Genomic DNA, 19,400 nt, shown 5'->3' with positions numbered 1-19,400 from the left:
CAATATAATCCCTTCCAGTTTATGAACCGCACATTCCAGATCGTCTGGAGTGCTTATTGTTGGAATTTCTTTTATTTCCGATTGTATTGAATGGCTGTATTTAGCCCAATTGGTATATTCTCTTATTTTCAGCAGTTTTTCTCTTGGTTCTTCTCCAATTGTCAATTGTGGTTTGAGGTTCCATCTTCCAAAGTTTCAATCGAGAATTCTTGAGTTGTATTTTTCAATATCGCGATATCTATTACATCTGGTATTCCTCTACCAAAAGCAAGATATGTCGGTAACTCTGGTCCAATCAATATGGCATTTTGTTTTTCGGCGAAATCCTTGAGTTTTTTGCCATTTCTATTCTCTGTTATGCTGTTCTATAATGGGAATTTACAGTTGAAATCTCCAATGCAGATTTTCGGGTTTGTTCCTCCTACATGTTGTTCATCTCTTCTTCCAATACATTGTTTTGTGGTGGCTTATGTGCCGAGGTAATTTCGACTCATTGACGATTTAATTCGGCAACATTCGTCACTTTTTCTGTTTTTCCTTGTGTTTCGTCGGATCTACTTTTAAAGTAGTGTTTCAGATCTGTTCTCACCAATATTGCTACTCCTCCTCCGGTGTTTGTAATTCTGTCACATCTAAATGTTTCATAATTCATGAAATTCAGTCGTCTGTTCCGATTCATTATTGTTTCCTGTAGAGCTATAATATCAGGTTGTCTCTCTGATATTATTTCTTCTATCTCGGCTTTTAGAGTGTTATTCTCGTTTATATTCCACGAGATTATCTTGAGGGATTTCTTCCTAATATCCGTAATGTCCATTAATTCAGTTTACTGAATAATGCTTGGAGTTTTTTCTCCATTTCCCTCTCAATTTTCAACATTATCTTGTTGAAAATTTTCTCCGTAAAGATATCAAAATCATCGGCTGATTCAGATATCTTTTTCTTCTCCTGTTGACTGTTCACAGCCTGTTTTATTGGAGGCTTCTTCTGTTCTCCTTTTTTCTGAACCGGTTTTGAAGTCTCCTCCTTCTTTTCCGGTTCTGTAGGTTTGGCCTTCGCTACATCCTGAATTTTTTGAACAGAAGTTTTAGTTTTTGTTACCGGCTTTTTCTGTTCAGCTGGTTTTCAGGAATTCTTCTTTCTGGTCACAAGGTTGAACTCGCTACATCCTTTGTAGCTAGCTGGATGGCCCTCTTCTTCACATAAGACGCATGTGGCATTTCTCTCTTCACCTTTTCTGATGAGTGTGCAGTCATTGCTGCTATGGCTTCCTGAGCACTTCACGCATCTCCACGGAAAGGAGCATTTGTTCTGTGCATGTCCGTACCTTTGGCACATAAAGCACTGGCTTGGACTTTCAGGCCTCTTTTTTTGTTCAACCACAATACAGAGATTGTAGAGTAGCTTCACTTCGAAGATTTCCTTTTTCTGGGTTTTAACCAGGTAGAGAGGTATGGGCTTCTTGGTTTTGTACGATGTCATTCTGGGCACCCCAGCGTCTGATATTCCCTGGAATATCAGGTCGTCCTTAATCAACGCAAGATCAGCGTCGATTGGTAAATGCCTGATGACGGCATATATCTTCTTCTCTTCCTCCATTTGGTAGGTAAAAAATTCTTTACCATGGTGTTCGAAAAATTTGGCAATTTTTCTATAATCATCTACGGTGGACGCGATGATTCTAGTACCGTCTTTAACTACGGTTGCGCGGCTATAAATGAATTTCTTGGAGTAGAGTGCTTCAGAAATCTCTACCCATTCTGAGGTGCCCATCATTGTGATGGGTGGGATTCTGTCTTTTCTAGGCGCTTCAGGTGCTCTTTTGGTATTTTCTCTGACGAGGAACTGTCTTTACGCGCGCGTTTAGATGGGGGCACATTTTGAGGTTTAGCAATCAGCGTTGCTTGATTCCTCTTAATGTCAGAAGTGACATTATTTCTCGCAATTTCGGCAAATGTAGGGGGTTTCGGCGCTGAAAGCTTAGTTATTTCTTCTTTCGCTAGGAGGAGTTCATTAATCAATTGGCGGACTGTTTCATTCAGTTTCGCGATTTGAGTTTTCATGTGCTCATTATCCTCACGTAAAGTAGTCTGTCCTTCACACTCATTCTCGCTGAAGTCATCGACTTCTTCGGAAGCTTCCATGTAGGAACCCTCATTATCTGAGGTCTCCGACATGGCTAAACGTTTTTAGTTTTTTACAAAGGTGGTAAATATCAATGAGAGAGAAAAGAACGAAAATCACCAATTATTATATAGAAAAAGTCTCACCTGATGTGATTTGCACAACCAGCGATCGATTTGATCTGGGCTGAATACAACACGACACAACAAAACTCATTCACAAAACTCGTGTATTCCAAAAATCACTCAACCCTTCTACTCGCTTCGACGTCTCGCTCTCGAATGACCACGCTTGACAACATCTCATAACATTAGTTGTATTTCTCTTCGTACGGTTAGCGATTTTTCGAAATGACAACCCCGCCTGCCGTAGACCAATAATTCGACGTCTTTCAAATTCACTTAGCTGGCGATAAATTCTGCGTACACGTACTTTAGGCATTTTAACAACAACTAAACATCGACTACTAAACACTACTAAACAGATTACTGATTGGTCATACCCGTTTAACCAAAAACCACATGTTCACCAAAACGGAGAAACCAAAATGCCCTGACTGCAACTCCAATCTAACAATGGGCTATTTTCCTAAATTTCGAAATAAATGTCATTAAATAAATGAATAAATGTTTATTCGTCCTTAAAGATATCAAAAAGATTCATAGGATATGTCAACACACAAAAGGTAAATAATATTACATATAATAATCCCTTAAAGAAGCTTATCTGAAAAATATTCAACTGTGTTATAGAAACTTTTAGCGTATAACAGAGCTTTTATATTATTCTGGAACTCTCGTAATTTCATATTCTTGAATCTATCTGGTGAGTGGTTATACAATGAAATACCTGCGAATATGGAAGAAGACCTAAATTTGGTGGTGGAGTGTCTGGGTACACTGATTGTATTAATATGTCTAGTGTTGTAATCATGGAAATCTGAACACTTCTTGAGATCATGCAAATGCGATCGCACATACAGGAGACAATTTAGAATATACACGCATGGTAGTGTGAGAACTTTAGAATTTTTGAAAATTTCTCTGCAGGAGTTTCTTGGTGCTACATTAAATATCATTCGTATAATTCTTTTCTGTAAAATAAATACTCTACTTATTTCGGGCGAAGCACCCCAAAGAATAATGTTATAGTTGAGATGGCTGCAAACCAAAGAGTAATAAACATTCAAAAGTGCATCTCTTGGGAGTGATCGCTTCAGCTGATGTATAGCATAGTACGACCTGCTCATTGTTTTGCAAAGATGCGAGCCTCATCTCAAGAACCTATCAACATTTAGTCCCAGAAACCTAACATATTCAACTGATTTGATTTGTTGATCAGCAACGAACAAAACCAGTTGAGAAGATTGAATTGTCTCCTGATATTGAAACCGAATAATTTGGGTCTTATTTGAATTGATCATGAGAAAATTACGTCTACACCATGTAGTGAACCGTTGAACAAGCTCCTCACAGGTTTTTTTCAGTTCTTCTAAATTCCTTGATCGTGCAGCTATAGAAGTATCATCAGCAAATAAAATAATGATAACTGCCTTCAGGTGGTCTGGTAAGTCGTTAATAAATAATAAAAACAGAAACAGACCCAGAACTGAGCCCTGAGGGACAGCAAGCTTGGTGCGATATTCTCTTGAATTACAGCTGTTATGATCGACAAACATATTACGATCCGATAGGTAACTCAATATCCACTCAAGAAATATCCCGCGGAATCCAACCTGACAAAGCTTATCTATAATGAATTGGTGTTGCAGACAGTCAAAAGCCCTTGATAGATCGAAGAAAATGCCGACGACGTGGTAGGATTCGTCCAGAGAGCAATGGACAAACTCAACAAATTCAGAGCAAGTCGTTTGAGTCGACCTTCCTGCCCGAAAGCCATGCTGATGATCCGATAATATTGAAAATTTTATGAGGAAATCGCACATTCGTCGATATACAATCTTCTCGAACACCTTGGACAACTGGCTTAAAATTGCGATTGGACGATAGTTCGTGACATCTCTCGTAGAACCCTTCTTGTGCCCTGGTACAACCCTCGAAAGCTTCAAAACTGAAGGGAACCATCCAGTAGTGACAGAATCATTGATGAGAAAATCAAAGTGCTCAGCTATGAAAGGACGCTTGAGCATCCTCGCAGATATCGCATCCGGACCCGTGCCACCACTGTTCTTCAAACACTCAATAACAGTTATTACCTCATCCGGTATTACCGGAAAAAGGAAGAAGTTTGTATCTAATAGTTTTTGTTTAGTACAAGAAGTAGAGATGTTTGCTCTATAATAATACAGCAAAGACTCCCGAATATCTCGGTGATCAGCTTAGGACAGGAAACCATCTCTCCATTAATCCAGGAGAAGATAATCGATATTAAAACCACCATTATTAATGAAACTCATAAATCACAATCATTAAAATAATTATCTGGAGATGATAAATTTGTGACACAAATATGTATAAAAAAAACAATCAAGGAAATATCAATGAGGAATTTCAAGTCCAGTCAAACTTGACTGTACGGCAAAATGAAAAGTTAACCTAAGCACGGTCTGAAACTTAACGACGCAACCCCGTATCCCCCACAATCGAAATATCCAACAATAAGCCACAAACTGCCGCGAAAGATTGAACAAGTCAATTCAAAACAATATAACTAAATATACCCAACTAAAATTATGATTTAACATACAATGATCAAGAATCTTAAGTATTCTTGAGCTGGTTGAACTGTTCTTAACTGTCAACCTGCAAAATTCTGTTGTTTACAAACACTAGCTTTATTTTGGTTCGCACTTGAGGCGGTTCCGAATCGGTTCAAAGTAGTGGAGCAGCATTGGTGTGGGAAGCTACACGCATGCTACGCGCGAGCTTACGCTGAATAAATAGGCTTGTTCGTAGAGTGGTTTGAAACGGTTGTGAACTGTACAGAGCAAGCGCAAATGGATTTTCGCTACCCTAAAATGGAATTGCGCTTGCTCTGTACAGTTCACAACCGTTTCAAACCACTCTACGAACAAACCTATTAAATGTGCGACTGTTTTGAACCGTTCTAGAACCATCCTAAAAGCGAACCAAAACAGGCCTACTTTGATGTTACCCCTAACAGTCCAGCAGTCATTCTTGTATCTTTCCCTAACCTTCTTGAAGAGATCCGACTTGCTTTTTATAAGCATTTCCACTAGTACAACACCACTTCCCTTAAGTTTAAATTTCTTGGAAAACACAGTATCTTTCATCTACTGACACACGAACTCCACCACGATCGGCCGGTGTTTCCGTATGTTTTCCTTCCGTCCACCGGTAATCTTGCCCATACGATAACAATTATTGATTTGATTTTTATTTACATCAACATTCAATTGATTTTTGAATATACCAGCAACAGTATTGAAAATATCTTCCTCTGGATTTTCTGTGAAAACCTATCTACAATTTTCTCAAATTTTTGTGTAATTTCCGACTTGAATGTCTCAAACTCCATCTTTAACGTTGCAGTCAAACTGGCACCAGTTGTCCCGGAAGCGACAGAAGGTTCCTGGATGTTCCTTAGCTTTTCTTCGAAGTTCCTCATCTGACTTTGAAAATGTTTTTCAAGGTCAGCCAATGTTTTGTTTCTGGTTGTCATCGATAAAATGGATCTAACTGTATGTATCACGAAGAATTAGTTTTTTCTACACTACTCAGAACGATCAAAACAGTCTGCAGCAATTCCTGACTTCATTAAATTCCAGAGTTCGGAGCAGCACAGAAATTCACGTCTACAGCTCACACAATGCTCGCTCGAGAATGATAAATGAAAAATATTTATATAGCAAAAGATTGAGTTATATATTTTTCTATTGACTCGGCCATTTGATATTTCATTTCTAAACGAATGCGATAATAATTTTCGGTCAAATTCGGTATATGTCAATATGGAAATTTTTAGGTTCTATATTTAATGAGCTCCACAAATACAAAATATGTACAGTCCCTGGCCATATTATTAGACGCATTGATTTGATGCAAAATCCGAATCGAACACGCTTTGAAATTGGTTATTAGGTTATTGGTTTGTGAATATTGAATTATTAAATTGAATGTATATGTTATATACAGGGTGTTTCATCATAAACTGGACAAACTCATATGACGTGTAGAGAACATCGGGAGAATCATTTTTTTCTTATGAAATATTTCCCGTTTTCGAAGCATAAGGGGATACACGGTGTTTAATGTCATTTTCGTTATTATATTGAGTGTGGTCGGTTATGTATAAGACTGGAGGTAATGGTTTCTTGTCATATCGTAGTATTTTTGGATGCTTCATTCAGAAATGGTGTAGAGCACCGAAAAAACAATTACAAAATGGCGGAAAACCTGCAATGTTCGTGATTTTTTTTTTCGGTTGCCAAATTGATTTTCATTTCCTAAATTAACACAATTTTTAAAGGATATCTATGAAAAATTTTTTTCAGAAATCGAACACAACTTTTTTTTTACATGTCTACAGCGAAAAAAAAATTTTACTCGAAATTGATGAAATTTTTCACGATTGTACTTACTTTCATACCTAACACGAATATCAAAACAGAATCGAAAAATATCAAACGGTTTCGTTTTTACAGCCATTCAAATGTCCCGTTCGAGTATCTGAAATAATAAAAAAACATGACACAGCTTGTGTTCTTAGGCCCATAATTTTTGAATTTGTATGTCGAAACATTTCAGATTGCAAAATGAATTAAAAAAAAATCAGTGAAACTTCACTGAGAGTCGAACTCCCTGCTCTGAGTTAAGTACCTATTAAAATAAATGTGGAATCTTAATTGAGATTGTTCAAAGGTTTTTAATTTTCGTTGCCAAGCAATGGCAGCTCATAGAATTTGACAGAGTATTTGAATTTAACTGAATATAATATTGCAACTATCTTGAAACCAATTTATGCAGTTTGAGTAGAAATTGGCGGTTAATACTTCCCAGATATTAATGGCATGGCATTATTGCGGAAATTTCTACGAATAATTCCACAATTTCACAAACGCAACAAAAAAAACCTATTAGTATAAAATTTATTCATAATTCGTTCTCAAAAATATTGCCATTTTTCAGGATACACTTTCTCGCCCTTTTCGCCACACTATCCACCGCTGAACGAACCATTTCCGGGTTTCGGCGAATCTCTTCGGCGGCTGATTCGATTCTTTGAATCAGTTCTTCTCTCGAAGTCACTGGAGCTCGCTTATCATAAACAAGACTCTTCATATGACCCCAGAAATAAAAATCCATAGGTGTAAGATCTGGAGAACGAGGAGGCCATGCGACAGGTCCCAATCGGTCGATCCATCGGCGAGGGTATTGAGAGTCTAAAAATTCTCGTACACTCCTCACTGTGTGAGCAGGGCAACCATCATGCTGGTACCATATTCCTTGAAAGTGACTCAAAGGAATATCTTCCAATAGATCGGGCAGAGTTTCCCTCAAAAATTGATTATAGCCATTTCCAGTCAATGTTTCAGGAAGAATGTACGGTCCTATAATGAATCCATCCTTCATTCCCGCCCAAACATTGACAGAAAATCTCTTCTGGCTATTTTTTGCTACTGTTGCATGTGGATTTTCCCTTTGCCATATTATATTATTTTTTTTGTTGAAGAAACTATCTCTGTGGAATGTTGCTTCATCCGTAAACAGTATGAGACCTAGGAAATTCCTATTCTCACGTGTCCTTCTTAAAATAAATTCACAGAATTCTTTCCTCTTCTCAAAATCACCTTCTTCTAAGGTTTGACATGAATGGAAATGGTACGGATGGTAGCGATTTCTTTTCAAAACTCTCCATACAATGGATTTACTCTTATTCACACTTGGATAATTTGTTAGAGTTCTCGTTGATACCATCGGATTTTCACTCACTAAATCCAGGATACGTTCTTCGTTATTTCGGATTGTTTCCTTCTTCTTGCGGTGAAGAATACCTTCTTCACGTAATTTACGCACTGTTTCTATGAAAGTTTTAAAATTAGGAACGTTTCGGCTTGGAAATCTGCGAGCGTAAATTTCCCTTGCTTTTCTCCCTGAGGAATTCGCTTCATAATAAGCCTGAACCATATCATTTTTTTCTAAAAGTGAATATTCCATTTTCGTTTGCATACAAATCGTTTCAATATACTCGAATTATTCAGTAAAATTCAAATACCCTGTCAAATTCTATCAGCTACTGTTGCTCGGCAACGAAAATTAATATGTATACTCAGAACCTTAGAACAGACTCATATTTCACATTAATACTTAACTCAGAGTAGGGAGTTCGACTCTCAATGAAGTTTCACTGATTTTTTTAAATTCATTTTGCAATCTGGAATGTTTCGACATACAAATTCAAAAATTATGGGCCTAAGAACACAAGCTGTGTCATGTTTTTTTATTATTTCAGATATTCGAACGGGACAGTTGAATGGCTGTAAAAACGAAACCGTTTGATATTTTTCGATTCTGTTTTGATATTCGTGTTAGGTATGAAAGTAAGTACAATCGTGAAAAATTTCATCAATTTCGAGTGAAATTTTTTTTTCGCTGTAGACATGTAAAAAAAAAGTTGTGTTCGATTTCTGAAAAAAATTTTTCACAGATATCCTTTAAAAATAGTGTTAATTTAGGAAATGAAAATCAATTTGGCAACCGAAAAAAAAATCACGAACATTGCAGGTTTTCCGCCATTTTGTAATTTTTTTTTTGGTGCTCTACACCATTTCTGAATGAAGCATCCAAAAATACTACGATATGACAAGAAACCATTACTTCCAGTCTTATACATAACCGACCACACTCAATATAATAACGCTCGAAAATGACATTAAACACCGTGTATCTCCCTTATGCTTCGAAAACGGGAAATATTTCATAAGAAAAAAATTATTCTCCCGATGTTCTCTACACGTCATATGAGTTTGTCCAGTTTATGATGAAACACCCTGTATAATTCATCTGTGAATAGTTTTCACATATAATATATCATATTCATTGAAAAATATTGATTTATTGCATGTGAGAGAGAGAGAGAAATTAACTTTATTGATAATAAAAAATCATCAAATGGCTATCGACCGAAGTCTTCCTGCCAATTACATTTATAATTTATTAATTGTATCCATTGTATAAAAAAAAAAGTTATTCCAATGATATCAGATGTTCATAAATTGGTAGTGCTGGTAGTTTGGCCTTTGGTGGGCTCTCTGTGTCATATTGGTGCAGTAGTGGTGTTATTATAGTCTTATTAGTAATCCCCTTGATGAATTTTTTGCTCTGTTCCCGCAATCTTGACAATATAGCGAGGGGTGAACCGGTCGTGAATTGTGGTGTACAAATTGCAGGAATTGTCATGAATTGAATTGAATTGCCAAGAATTGTTGAGAATTGTCATGAATTGCCAGGAACTGTGGTGAATTGTCAAGAATTGTTGTGAATTGCCAAGAATTGTGTGAATTGTCAGGAATTGTTGAGAATTGTCGTGAATTGTGGAGAATGGGCTATTTTTCTAAATTTCAAAATATAAGAATTTTTATAACTCAAATAAATATATGGAAATTTATTTTTTTTTAATTTTAACACATTGCATTCGGTCGGAAATTGTGATTTCAGAAGAGCTCTCTTATAGAACATGGATATGTTCTAAGGTATAGAATTCAGAAATTTTTTTTTTTTATATATGGATATTTCGGTGGATATGGAATTCTATATTTTCTTGATCGGTTTCACTGGTGTCGAATTGATAAAAATTACTGTAGTAAGGACATTCTACGTTACACGCTTTTATACAATCGAATGTTTCGAAGTTTCGAAGGGTGTATATCTGAATTTTGAAGAGAATCTCTTACGTGTTGGATAACTAATGGAAATGGGTTTCCATAAATAATTTGAATTCGATTTTGGAGTTTTAGGAAACTTGCCCATCGTCGTAAATTATAAAGAATTGTTCTGAACTATTAATTTCCGTGAATTGTTCGAAAATTCTCATGAATTGTCAGGAATTGTTATGAATTGCAATGCATTTTCTAATTGTTGGGCGATTCGCTGTCTTGCAATTCACAGGTGTCCAACCTGTCCAACTATTAGGACGCAGAAAGGGAGGTTTGCACATGTATATGGACATGTATATAGTCATATTCATGTAGACATGTATATAGTCGCATGCCGGCGCAATAGTGCAAACTCCGAGTTTAATTTCTGTATTCTGTGATTTGAATTAAAGTGATATAAGATTGAGCAGGTAAGAATTATACAACATTTAATTTTTTCATTATTTCTTATTGATACACAATAATTTCCTACGGGTGTGAAGCCAGGTTTCTTTCATCCACAGTTATAATCTGTCAACGCCGCGCTCTAAGGATAACTGTATTGTTCAGTATACAATTCTTACAGTTCTGAAATAGATATTAATGCTCGTTTTAGGATTTGAGTTTCTCTTGGAAAAAGAATGAGATATGGTGCAATCGGATATTATTCATACCTTGATTTATACCAATGAAAATCATCAAAGCTCATTGTCAGCCCGTACGGGGGGCCTGGAGGGATTCAAAGTTAAAAATTTCAAATTTTCTCGAGACATGTGCATTCTTGAGAATAGAGTAGGTAAATTGGTTCGATATAACATTGTACATCATGAAGAGTCATCAAAACACATTGTTAACCTGTACAGGGACTATTCACCAATAATATTGGTGAATATTCGCCCCGATCTCTTTGCGTTCAATAGCAGGTACCTGAAACGATTCCTTTGGTTGAAACCGTTTTATTACTCTGTTGGGAATAACCCATTAAAATCATTGTTAAGAACGGGAGTTCTTTCTTCAATGCATATCATATAATTTTGGTTATTTCAACCTCATTTTTAACACTTTTATCATTTCTGAGAAGATGTTAATTCGAAATGTCAGTCTATATCAATATATCGATTGCAATAATGTCAATTATATATTCACAGCTTCTTCCCTCTCAACCTGACAAAGATTATTCGGAGGTTCATCTAAGACTTGGAGACTCGCTTGGAGATGTCTCTCCAAGTCTAAAATAAAAATTATTTGAAACATTTGTCTAATGTTTCAAATTATATATAAATCATATATTTCGCTTATAGCATTTGTAATCAGTAGAGCTTCAGTAATGTAATAATTAAGGTTCGCGTTGAATGAATTCCTAGATACGTAGGTGCACACTAAGGATCACCGAATTGGGCAATTCGAAGAGGGATATATGAATTAATAATTGTTTTCAGCACTCAAAAAGTAGACATAGATATTTCAGCACGTGTGTCGAATCTCTTGATGGTTATTCTGTAAGCTCTTTGTTATTCCATATAAATTGAACGAACAACTTTCATGAGAACACAATCTTGATTTCAACGCACCATGTTTCTGAAACCTGGTGAGTTGTGTTATTATTTTGTAGTACCTACTTCACATACTTCCATAAAATTCTATAAAATAATAACTCGACATGTTGATGTATGATTTAAAATTAATAGCTTGCACAGTAACCATTTTTTTCAACTACTCGATCAATTTCCGTTTGATAGAAGGTACTGATTCAAAAGATTCCACCTAGAAGTATTTCTTCGCTTCATAAAATTTTATAACTCAATTTGGAAAAACCTACAAAAATTGTCGTTACGGACGGGTACGCTCTGTTGTATTCAATATTAGGGTTGCCCATTTTGACCAAAAAGATTTTATGCACAGACTAACTCTAGAGCCATTTGCTGAGAGAATTTTAAAAAATTTACCTGAAAGTATTTTTTCGGATCATACAATTTTATACCTCAACTAGCTGGCCCGGCGAACTTTGTTTCGCCTCAGAGATACATAAAGTTGTATTAACTAACCATTGGTATTTTTTCAAGTCGGATATATATTAGGCGAAATTAAAGTAGATACAAAATATACAAATAATTTAATTACATTGAAAAAGGTATGTACATTTTTATTTACATGAAAAGACTCAATATTTCTGGATCTTCCACGAAGACGTGGCATTTTTCGGTGAATATAACGTAGGTACTGTAAGAAAAGACATAACTTATGTAAAAAAGGTATAAAACTGAATTGAGAAGAAAACGTAGGTACTGTAAGAAAGTACATAACTTATGTAAAAAAGGTATACAACTGAATTGAGAAACTGGATTGAGATGAAATTTGAATTTAGTAACAGGTCTGAAAAGTTTTTCTGTACCACATTTTATGAATAATGCATAATTTAATTTTTGATCATCACTCCCTATTATTTTCGAATAGTCAATATTTGAAATAAAAACGATTGAAAATAAGTATTATGAAATCATTGAATGAATAAATTAGTATGTTCGAATATTTATTGATTATCTTGCGAGTAAAATTGATAAAAAATCATGTAAAATACTCACTGTGATATCACACTTAGTTTGCAAAACGTATAGTTTTTTACGTATACTTCAAAAACTTTAACACTTTCACAATTAGAATGTCACTTATCAAAACACAATGATAACACTAAATTTTTCTGAATCCGTTCGCATCTCACCCTCTCACACGGCCTACTATCAAAACACTGTTCAAATATAAGAGACATCACAACAAAGTCGCGCAGTAAGGCCTGGCGTATTCAGGTAGTTTCCGTCCAGAGGAGAATCGAGGGTAGTTCACAGTTGTAAATAAGACCGTTTGACCAATAAAATATCAGGTTCAAGCAAAATAAACCGATTTGGTTTGTTTGTTTGCATTCTCTTGTATTTGAACAGAGTATAACATATTTATGTCCAAATATCGGCAATTTGGCTGAGTTCCGGCAAAAACCCTCTTTGCAATGACACATTTTTATTGCCCCTAGCCCGACGGCGACGCACGTTTGTATTTAGTGAAATGTGCAAACAAAGAGCAATAAAACGAATGCAGATTTCAGAACAGACCCAAGATTCGTTTGAAGAAGAAATGCCGAAGTATGGAAAAAACTTCAATTTGTACCAGTTAACATTGGGGCACAATAGGCCACTCCAACAAAACAATTAAATATGGCCGCTGGGGACGTGCAGGTCGCAAAACAAAGGATAACAGGAATTCATACTCGTAATCTACCACACAAAACAACTAAAATATCCTATATCGTTTGAAAATCAATAAAATATCTGCGATGGTATTGATTCCAAGCCTCTGTGAAGACTTAGAAATCGGTTTGTTTACGTCGGTCCACAAGGCTCAGCAGGCAATCAGATAATCGTGACAGATCGTTGGACTGCCCTAAAGAGAACTATTATCACGTACACCTCACAGCTAAACAGCTTCATGAAAAAAGGATAAAACATCACAAATATTAAATTAGGTCCTCTATCTCTCCACTTTTTTCCAATAAAATAGGAAATCAATGCGATGCGATATTAGACAAAAAAAAACTGATATCTTTCCGTACGGGAAGCGGGTATTTGTGTAAAGGGCTCTACTAAATTCGAATAATATTAGAATAATTTGAATAATTCGAAAATTCGAATAAATTCGAATATTCGAAAAAAGCATGAAACGAATATTCGAATTGACTCATCCCGAAAATTCCGAGCCCTAGTCTGTAGCCGGTTTCTCACTGACGTCTTTATTAAATAATTGTGATGAATAGCTCATTTATTTGAATCAGGCTCGATACCGTATTCATAAAAACCTCCTCTGAAATAAGGCAATATTTTGGTAAAATTTTTATTACATTCAGAGGGTTTTTTTCAGTTAACCTTGAGAGATAGACATATGCTCTCGCGGACTTTTTTGTAGAACTGTTGAAGAGCCACATTTTTGTCATACATTGTATCAATGTTAGTCATATGGTTTTCGCAGCATACGCAACAAAAGCTTGAAAATTGCAAATTTTCTTACATTTTTGGAATTTTTGTAGATGTCTGAATTTTTTTCAGTGAAAAATATAGCATATGCCACCCGAGAATGATAAAGCATTCTGAGAGTGAAAAAATTTCTGAAATCGGTCCAGTAGTTTTTGAATTAACTAACAAATAATTAATTTTTCCCCTTTAAAGTATAAAATTTCCAAGAAAAATATCTTCCAGTGGACTAAATTGTGATTCTAAACCATCCTCGAATTCATTGGAATATACACGAACCAAAAAATTATATATATTAAGATAAGATAAGATCAAGAAGATTAAGAAGATTTGAATAATTCGAAAATTCGAATAAATTCGAATATTCGAAAAAAGCATGAAACGAATATTCGAATTGACTCATCCCGAAATTTCTGAGCCCTAGTCTGTAGCCGGTTTCTCACTGACGCGACGTCTACTACGGCAGCATCATTATTTGATGCGGGATACGGCTTTATCTTCAACCTACGATATCTTCTAAAGTATTCATCTAAATCATATTATGTAAAAGGCAATTTTGTTCTTTATTAAATAATTGTGATGAATAGCTTATTTATTTGAATCAGGATCGATACCGTATTCATAAAAACATCCTCTGAAATGAGGCAATATTTGGTAAAAATTTTATTACATTTAAAGGGTTTTTTCAGTTAACCTTGAGAGATAGACATATGCTCTTGCGGACTTTTTTGTAGAACTGAAGAGCCACATTTTTGTCATACATTGTATCAATGTAAGTCATCAGGTTTTCGCAGCGTACGCAACAATAGTTTGAAAATTGCAAATTTTCGTACATTTTTGGAATTTTTGTAGATGTCTGAATTTTTTTCAGTGAAAAATATAGCATATGCCACTCGGGAATGATGAAGCATTCTGAGAGTGAAAAAATTTCTGAAATCGGTCCAGTAGTTTTTGAATTAACTAACAAAAATATAAAATTTTCCCTTTAAAGTATAAAATTTCCAAGAAAAATATTTTCCAGTGGACTAAATTGTGATTCTAAACCATCCTCGAGTTCACTGGAATATACACAAAAAATTTCATCAAAATCGGCACAGCCGTTTAGGAGGAGTTGTGTGACAAAGCCACGAACAGAAGAATTATATATATTAAGATAAGATGTTGATGAGGGGAGGTTAATAGTACATCAAACAATGAAGTATAGGATATCCATGGATAGAAGCAATTTCTGTAAGCTAGCCTCAGTTAGCCTTAACTACTATCTGGCTATATCTATAAGACATATTATTGAGTGGTTTCAGACCTCTCATAGTGTGATGTGAAAAAAATTCCCAAAATATATATTCAAAAAAAAAAACACATAACTATGAATTGTATTGAATTGTCATGAATTGTATTGAATTGTCATGAATTGTATTGAATTGTCATGAATTGTATTGAATTGTCATGAATTGTATTGAATTGTCATGAATTGTATTGAATTGCCATGAATTGTATTGAATTGTCCGTGAATTGCCATGAATTTTCTTGAATTGTGTGAATTGTTGAATTGTCTGAATTGTTTTATATGCTATTATAGGAATTGCGTGAATTGTCTGAATTGTGGTGTACAACATTTTCATGACCGGTTCACCTCTCGCAATATAGGCTCTATTTCTGTTGCTTCATACAAAAGTTGATTTGGTGGATTGTGTAACGGATTGTTAGGGTGTCTGATCTTAGTAATTTTTCTCAAGCAAGTTCTTTCAGCCACTTCGAGATTTTTGAGAGTAGATTCAGAAGTGTTCTGAAAGATTGTATGTCCATACTCTAGAAGGGGCCTGCATATCATTTTATATATCGTACTAGCCGTTTTCACATTGATGCCCAAATTTTTGTATGTAAGCGATCTGAAGTGTGCGGCTCTAGTGATTGCTGCTGTCTTTTGGGATTTTATGTGTGCCTTGAAGCTAAGTTTATTGTCTATGAGAATTCCTAGGTATCTGCAATTATTTGTGGGACGTATTATGTTGTTGTCTACTTCTATATATGGGGAGTGGGTCCTGATTTGATGGTTGAATATTATCAGCTTTGATTTTGATGGGTTTGGACTTATTCTCCAGCGTCGCATCCATGCAACTGTCACTTCTGTAAGTTGTTGGAGTTTTCGATACATTGCTTTGCTGTGTTATAATGGGTTATTAGTGGGGGCTGTGTTTTTTCCATAATTTAAGGCTTGATAGTATTCCTCTTCTGTTATTTCTTCTATGTTTTCTTCTGATCCTGTGCAGGGCATGCTGTTTTGGTACCACCGTTCTACCTGGCTTTTGTGGTTTTCCTCAAATTTTCTGTTATTATTTTTTCTGTAGATATTCTGGAAATGTTTCGCAAAGGCGTCTGTGATTTCTCTGTCGTCTATCAAGGTTTTTCCCTTGTCTTGTATTGGGTTGGTTAGATTATGAGTTGTGTATTTGGATAGTTTCTTGATTGTTCTCCAGTATGTTCGTCCATTCTGATCTTCTATTTCCCTACATGCTTCCAGATATTTATGGGATCTGTACTCGCTTATTAGCTTGTGTATGTCCTTGTTGAAATTATTTAGTTTTGTTTTCAAGCCTGGATCCTTGTTGATTTGGTACTCGCGAAAAAGCTGTTTTTTTATTCTGATTAGCTTCCGTATGAATGGTGGCAGAGTTTGGCTATAATATTTTTTCTTCAAAATTGGAGTCTGATTTTTTATTATTCTTGATAGAGAGTTGTGAAATGTAGTGATGTATGCTGGCGTAATTTCTGCTTCAAGGTTTATTTAATCGAACATTCGCTTGTTCACTTCCTCAATGTTGCACCTGTCAAATGTAAGTTTTGTTTCTTCAGAGTATTTCAGTGGACTTCTATTGGTGTCTATTGTAAATTCAATCGCCAGATGATTCGAGCCTAGGTCAGGTGTAAGATTTATTCCTTGGATATTATGTTTCTAGTGCACAATAGAATATCGGGTGTGGAGTCTGGATTATTTTTCATCAGATATGTTGGTGGGGTTTCTAGAATGGTGAAGTCCGAATTTCTGATAAATCCATTCAGCAGTTTTTCTCTTCGAGCATTCACATTGAAGTCTCCTATGATTATACAGAATTTGTACTGGGATGCTTTAACGAATAGGTTCTCCTCAATTAGTTGACTAGAGTGGTGGATGTAAGCCAGAAATATATGCATCCTCTGGTCTTTGAATGGAATAGTGTAGTGTAATACGTCGTTCCATGGGTTATTGAGGTAAGGTGGGTTACTTTTTCCGATTTGAACCTTTTTGTCAGCCATTACTTATGCTCCCCCTCTGGTATTTTGATTCAAAATGCTACCATGTCTGAATATTGTCCTCCAATGCCGATAGTGAAAGTAGTTGTTTTCTCCTGTCTTGGTTTCTACGAACATTGCACAGTCTATATTGTTGTTTTCTATAAAGTGACGTATTAGTTCTTTTTTGTTTTTTATACTGTTTATATTGCAGTAGACTGCTTTAATCATTAATAATTCGATGTAGTTGAGTCCCCTCCGCAGGTTCTGTATCGATTGTTCTATCCTCTTTATCCATATCAAACATTAAAATATATATTCGGTTTCCTATGAAGGTTGGGATTGTATTTATTCTATAGGTCTCTATGAATCTTTTCTGTAGTTTTTGAATGAGTACTTGTCTGTCTGAATTTTTGGGTTTATTAATTTTGTTTATGTATGTTTCAATTATGTAATCGTATATTGTGATGCTTTGGTGAATTCTACTTGTAACAGTTTTAGTTTCTTCCATTTCTGCGCTTTTTTTATTTATTGAGCGTATTTTCACATTCTGTATTCCTTCGATAGGTTTGAGCGGCCGTTTTGGACATTTTGTTGACCATGGAACATGTTCGGTTGAGTTGCATGCAATACATTTTTGAGGTAGGTTTGTTTCACATTGATTGTTCCTATGGTTTCCCCCACATTTCTGGCATTTTATTGGTTCCTTACAGTCCTCAGATTTGTGTGTGAATTGTGAACATTTTGATCACGGTATGGGAATCGGAATCGGGTAACTGGGCTTAACCCTGTAGTGCCTGCATTTGTAGAAGACCCCTTCGTTAATCAGTCTTTCATATGAGGCAATATCTCCTGTTATGATTCTGATAAACAGTGGGGGCTGATTCGTTTCTTTTGAAATGATTCTTTTGCAGTATCTGAATATAATTTCCAAGTTCCTCAAAAATGTTTCAATTTCTTGTTCTTGAATTTCCATCTCCACATGTGAAATGACGGCAGAGTACGATTCAGACAATTTCTTGATTGGGGTAGTTGCTCTGTTTTCCATTGTTTCTGAATATTCTAACACGAGTCCTTCTTTTTTAAGGTGTTCCAGGGCTTTACACAAATTCTCCTTTGTATTGTCAGATTTGATCAGGAATCCTTGTCTTGTGTTTGTTATTATATCTGTGCTGTTTGGAAATATTTCCATCCAACTATTCGCGATTTGTATTCTATTTGTGTTGGTTAGTGTATTTATGTGGAATAAATTATCGTATCTTTTTTGCATTGTTGTCCGCCTCGCAGATGTTTTATTATTACTTGCGTCCTTATCAGTGTTTATGTTTTGATATTGTGTGTTTTGTTTATTTGTGTTTTCAGTGGTGGGTTTTTTGAATGTATTTTGACCTAAGTTTGGTTGTTCTTGCGTAATTTTCGGTGATGCCTTCTCGTCTTTTTTTTTGGAAGTTTTGGTTTTATTCTACTCTTTCTACGTTTCCTCCCTGCCACTGTTTGGAAATTAGAATGAGATTCGTCTTCTGCGTTTGACGTGTCTTGGGTTATTTCGTCGCTTCTTCCAGACATTTCTGTTAAAAATGCCTCGAAATCGGCGGCGTCATAGGTTTTGTTTTCAGAGATGTTGATTTTTCGATTTTACTTTGATTTTCACTCTATAACAATTTATATTCACGAGTTTATCGCAGCCGATACACATGTGTTCGCCAGCTTATTCAGTTGGGAACTGTTTATTGCATGTTCAACATGAAATTCTAATATTTTGCTAAGCCACCTTGTGTAGCTATGAGAGCTTCATACTATCAATGCAGAATTGTTCGGTTTACTGCATTCGAGAATGATGATTTCATATGAGGATTATCGAAATAACGTCCGAACCTTCATCATGCAAGACGTCCACTGGAAGACATAGTACTAATTCATACTTTACTACTAATATTACAACATCAAAAATAAATGCCCAATAGAACAATTTAATGAGAGTCGTAGATGAAACTGACATTCTGTGGAAATTGTTCTATTCTCGTTCTTTGTATATATGTGTATATATTTTTCAACTCATATTATCATGTCATATAAATGACAATGCAATTGTATGCGCGAAATGGGCTACCTCGATTTTTGCTCATATTCTGACTCCATCTTGCTGACTCTGCGCA

The 19,400-nt window shown here is 35.5% G+C and overlaps 1 protein-coding gene across 1 annotated transcript; it reads right to left on the bottom strand.

Annotated features, from left to right (window-relative positions):
- Positions 1 to 9,176: 9,176 nt before the first annotated feature.
- On the bottom strand, positions 9,177 to 15,856 carry LOC123320825. The gene is made up of 2 exons (XM_044908265.1): positions 15,618 to 15,856; positions 9,177 to 9,447 (listed from the first exon to the last, which is right to left on the bottom strand). The coding sequence occupies exons 1-2, from the start codon at positions 15,803 to 15,805 to the stop codon at positions 9,291 to 9,293; spliced, it is 345 nt and encodes a 114-aa protein (XP_044764200.1). The 5' UTR covers positions 15,806 to 15,856; the 3' UTR covers positions 9,177 to 9,290.
- Positions 15,857 to 19,400: the final 3,544 nt, after the last annotated feature.

The sequence above is a fragment of the Coccinella septempunctata genome, chromosome 9 (assembly GCF_907165205.1).
Source record: "Coccinella septempunctata chromosome 9, icCocSept1.1, whole genome shotgun sequence".
NCBI classification, from domain to species: Eukaryota; Metazoa; Arthropoda; class Insecta; order Coleoptera; family Coccinellidae; genus Coccinella; species Coccinella septempunctata.
Note: the sequence above shows the minus strand (reverse complement) of the source record. Positions and strands in the feature narration are given on the sequence as shown.

Bases quoted from the DNA above. Each gene is read 5' to 3' on its own strand.
- LOC123320825 (XM_044908265.1), bottom strand. From the start codon at position 15,805: ATGATATGCAGGCCCCTTCTAGAGTATGGACATACAATCTTTCAGAAC. The intron at 9,448-15,617 runs ATTGCGAGAGGT...ACCCCTCGCTAT, and splicing joins GCAACAGAAATAGAGCCTAT to ATTGTCAAGATTGCGGGAAC.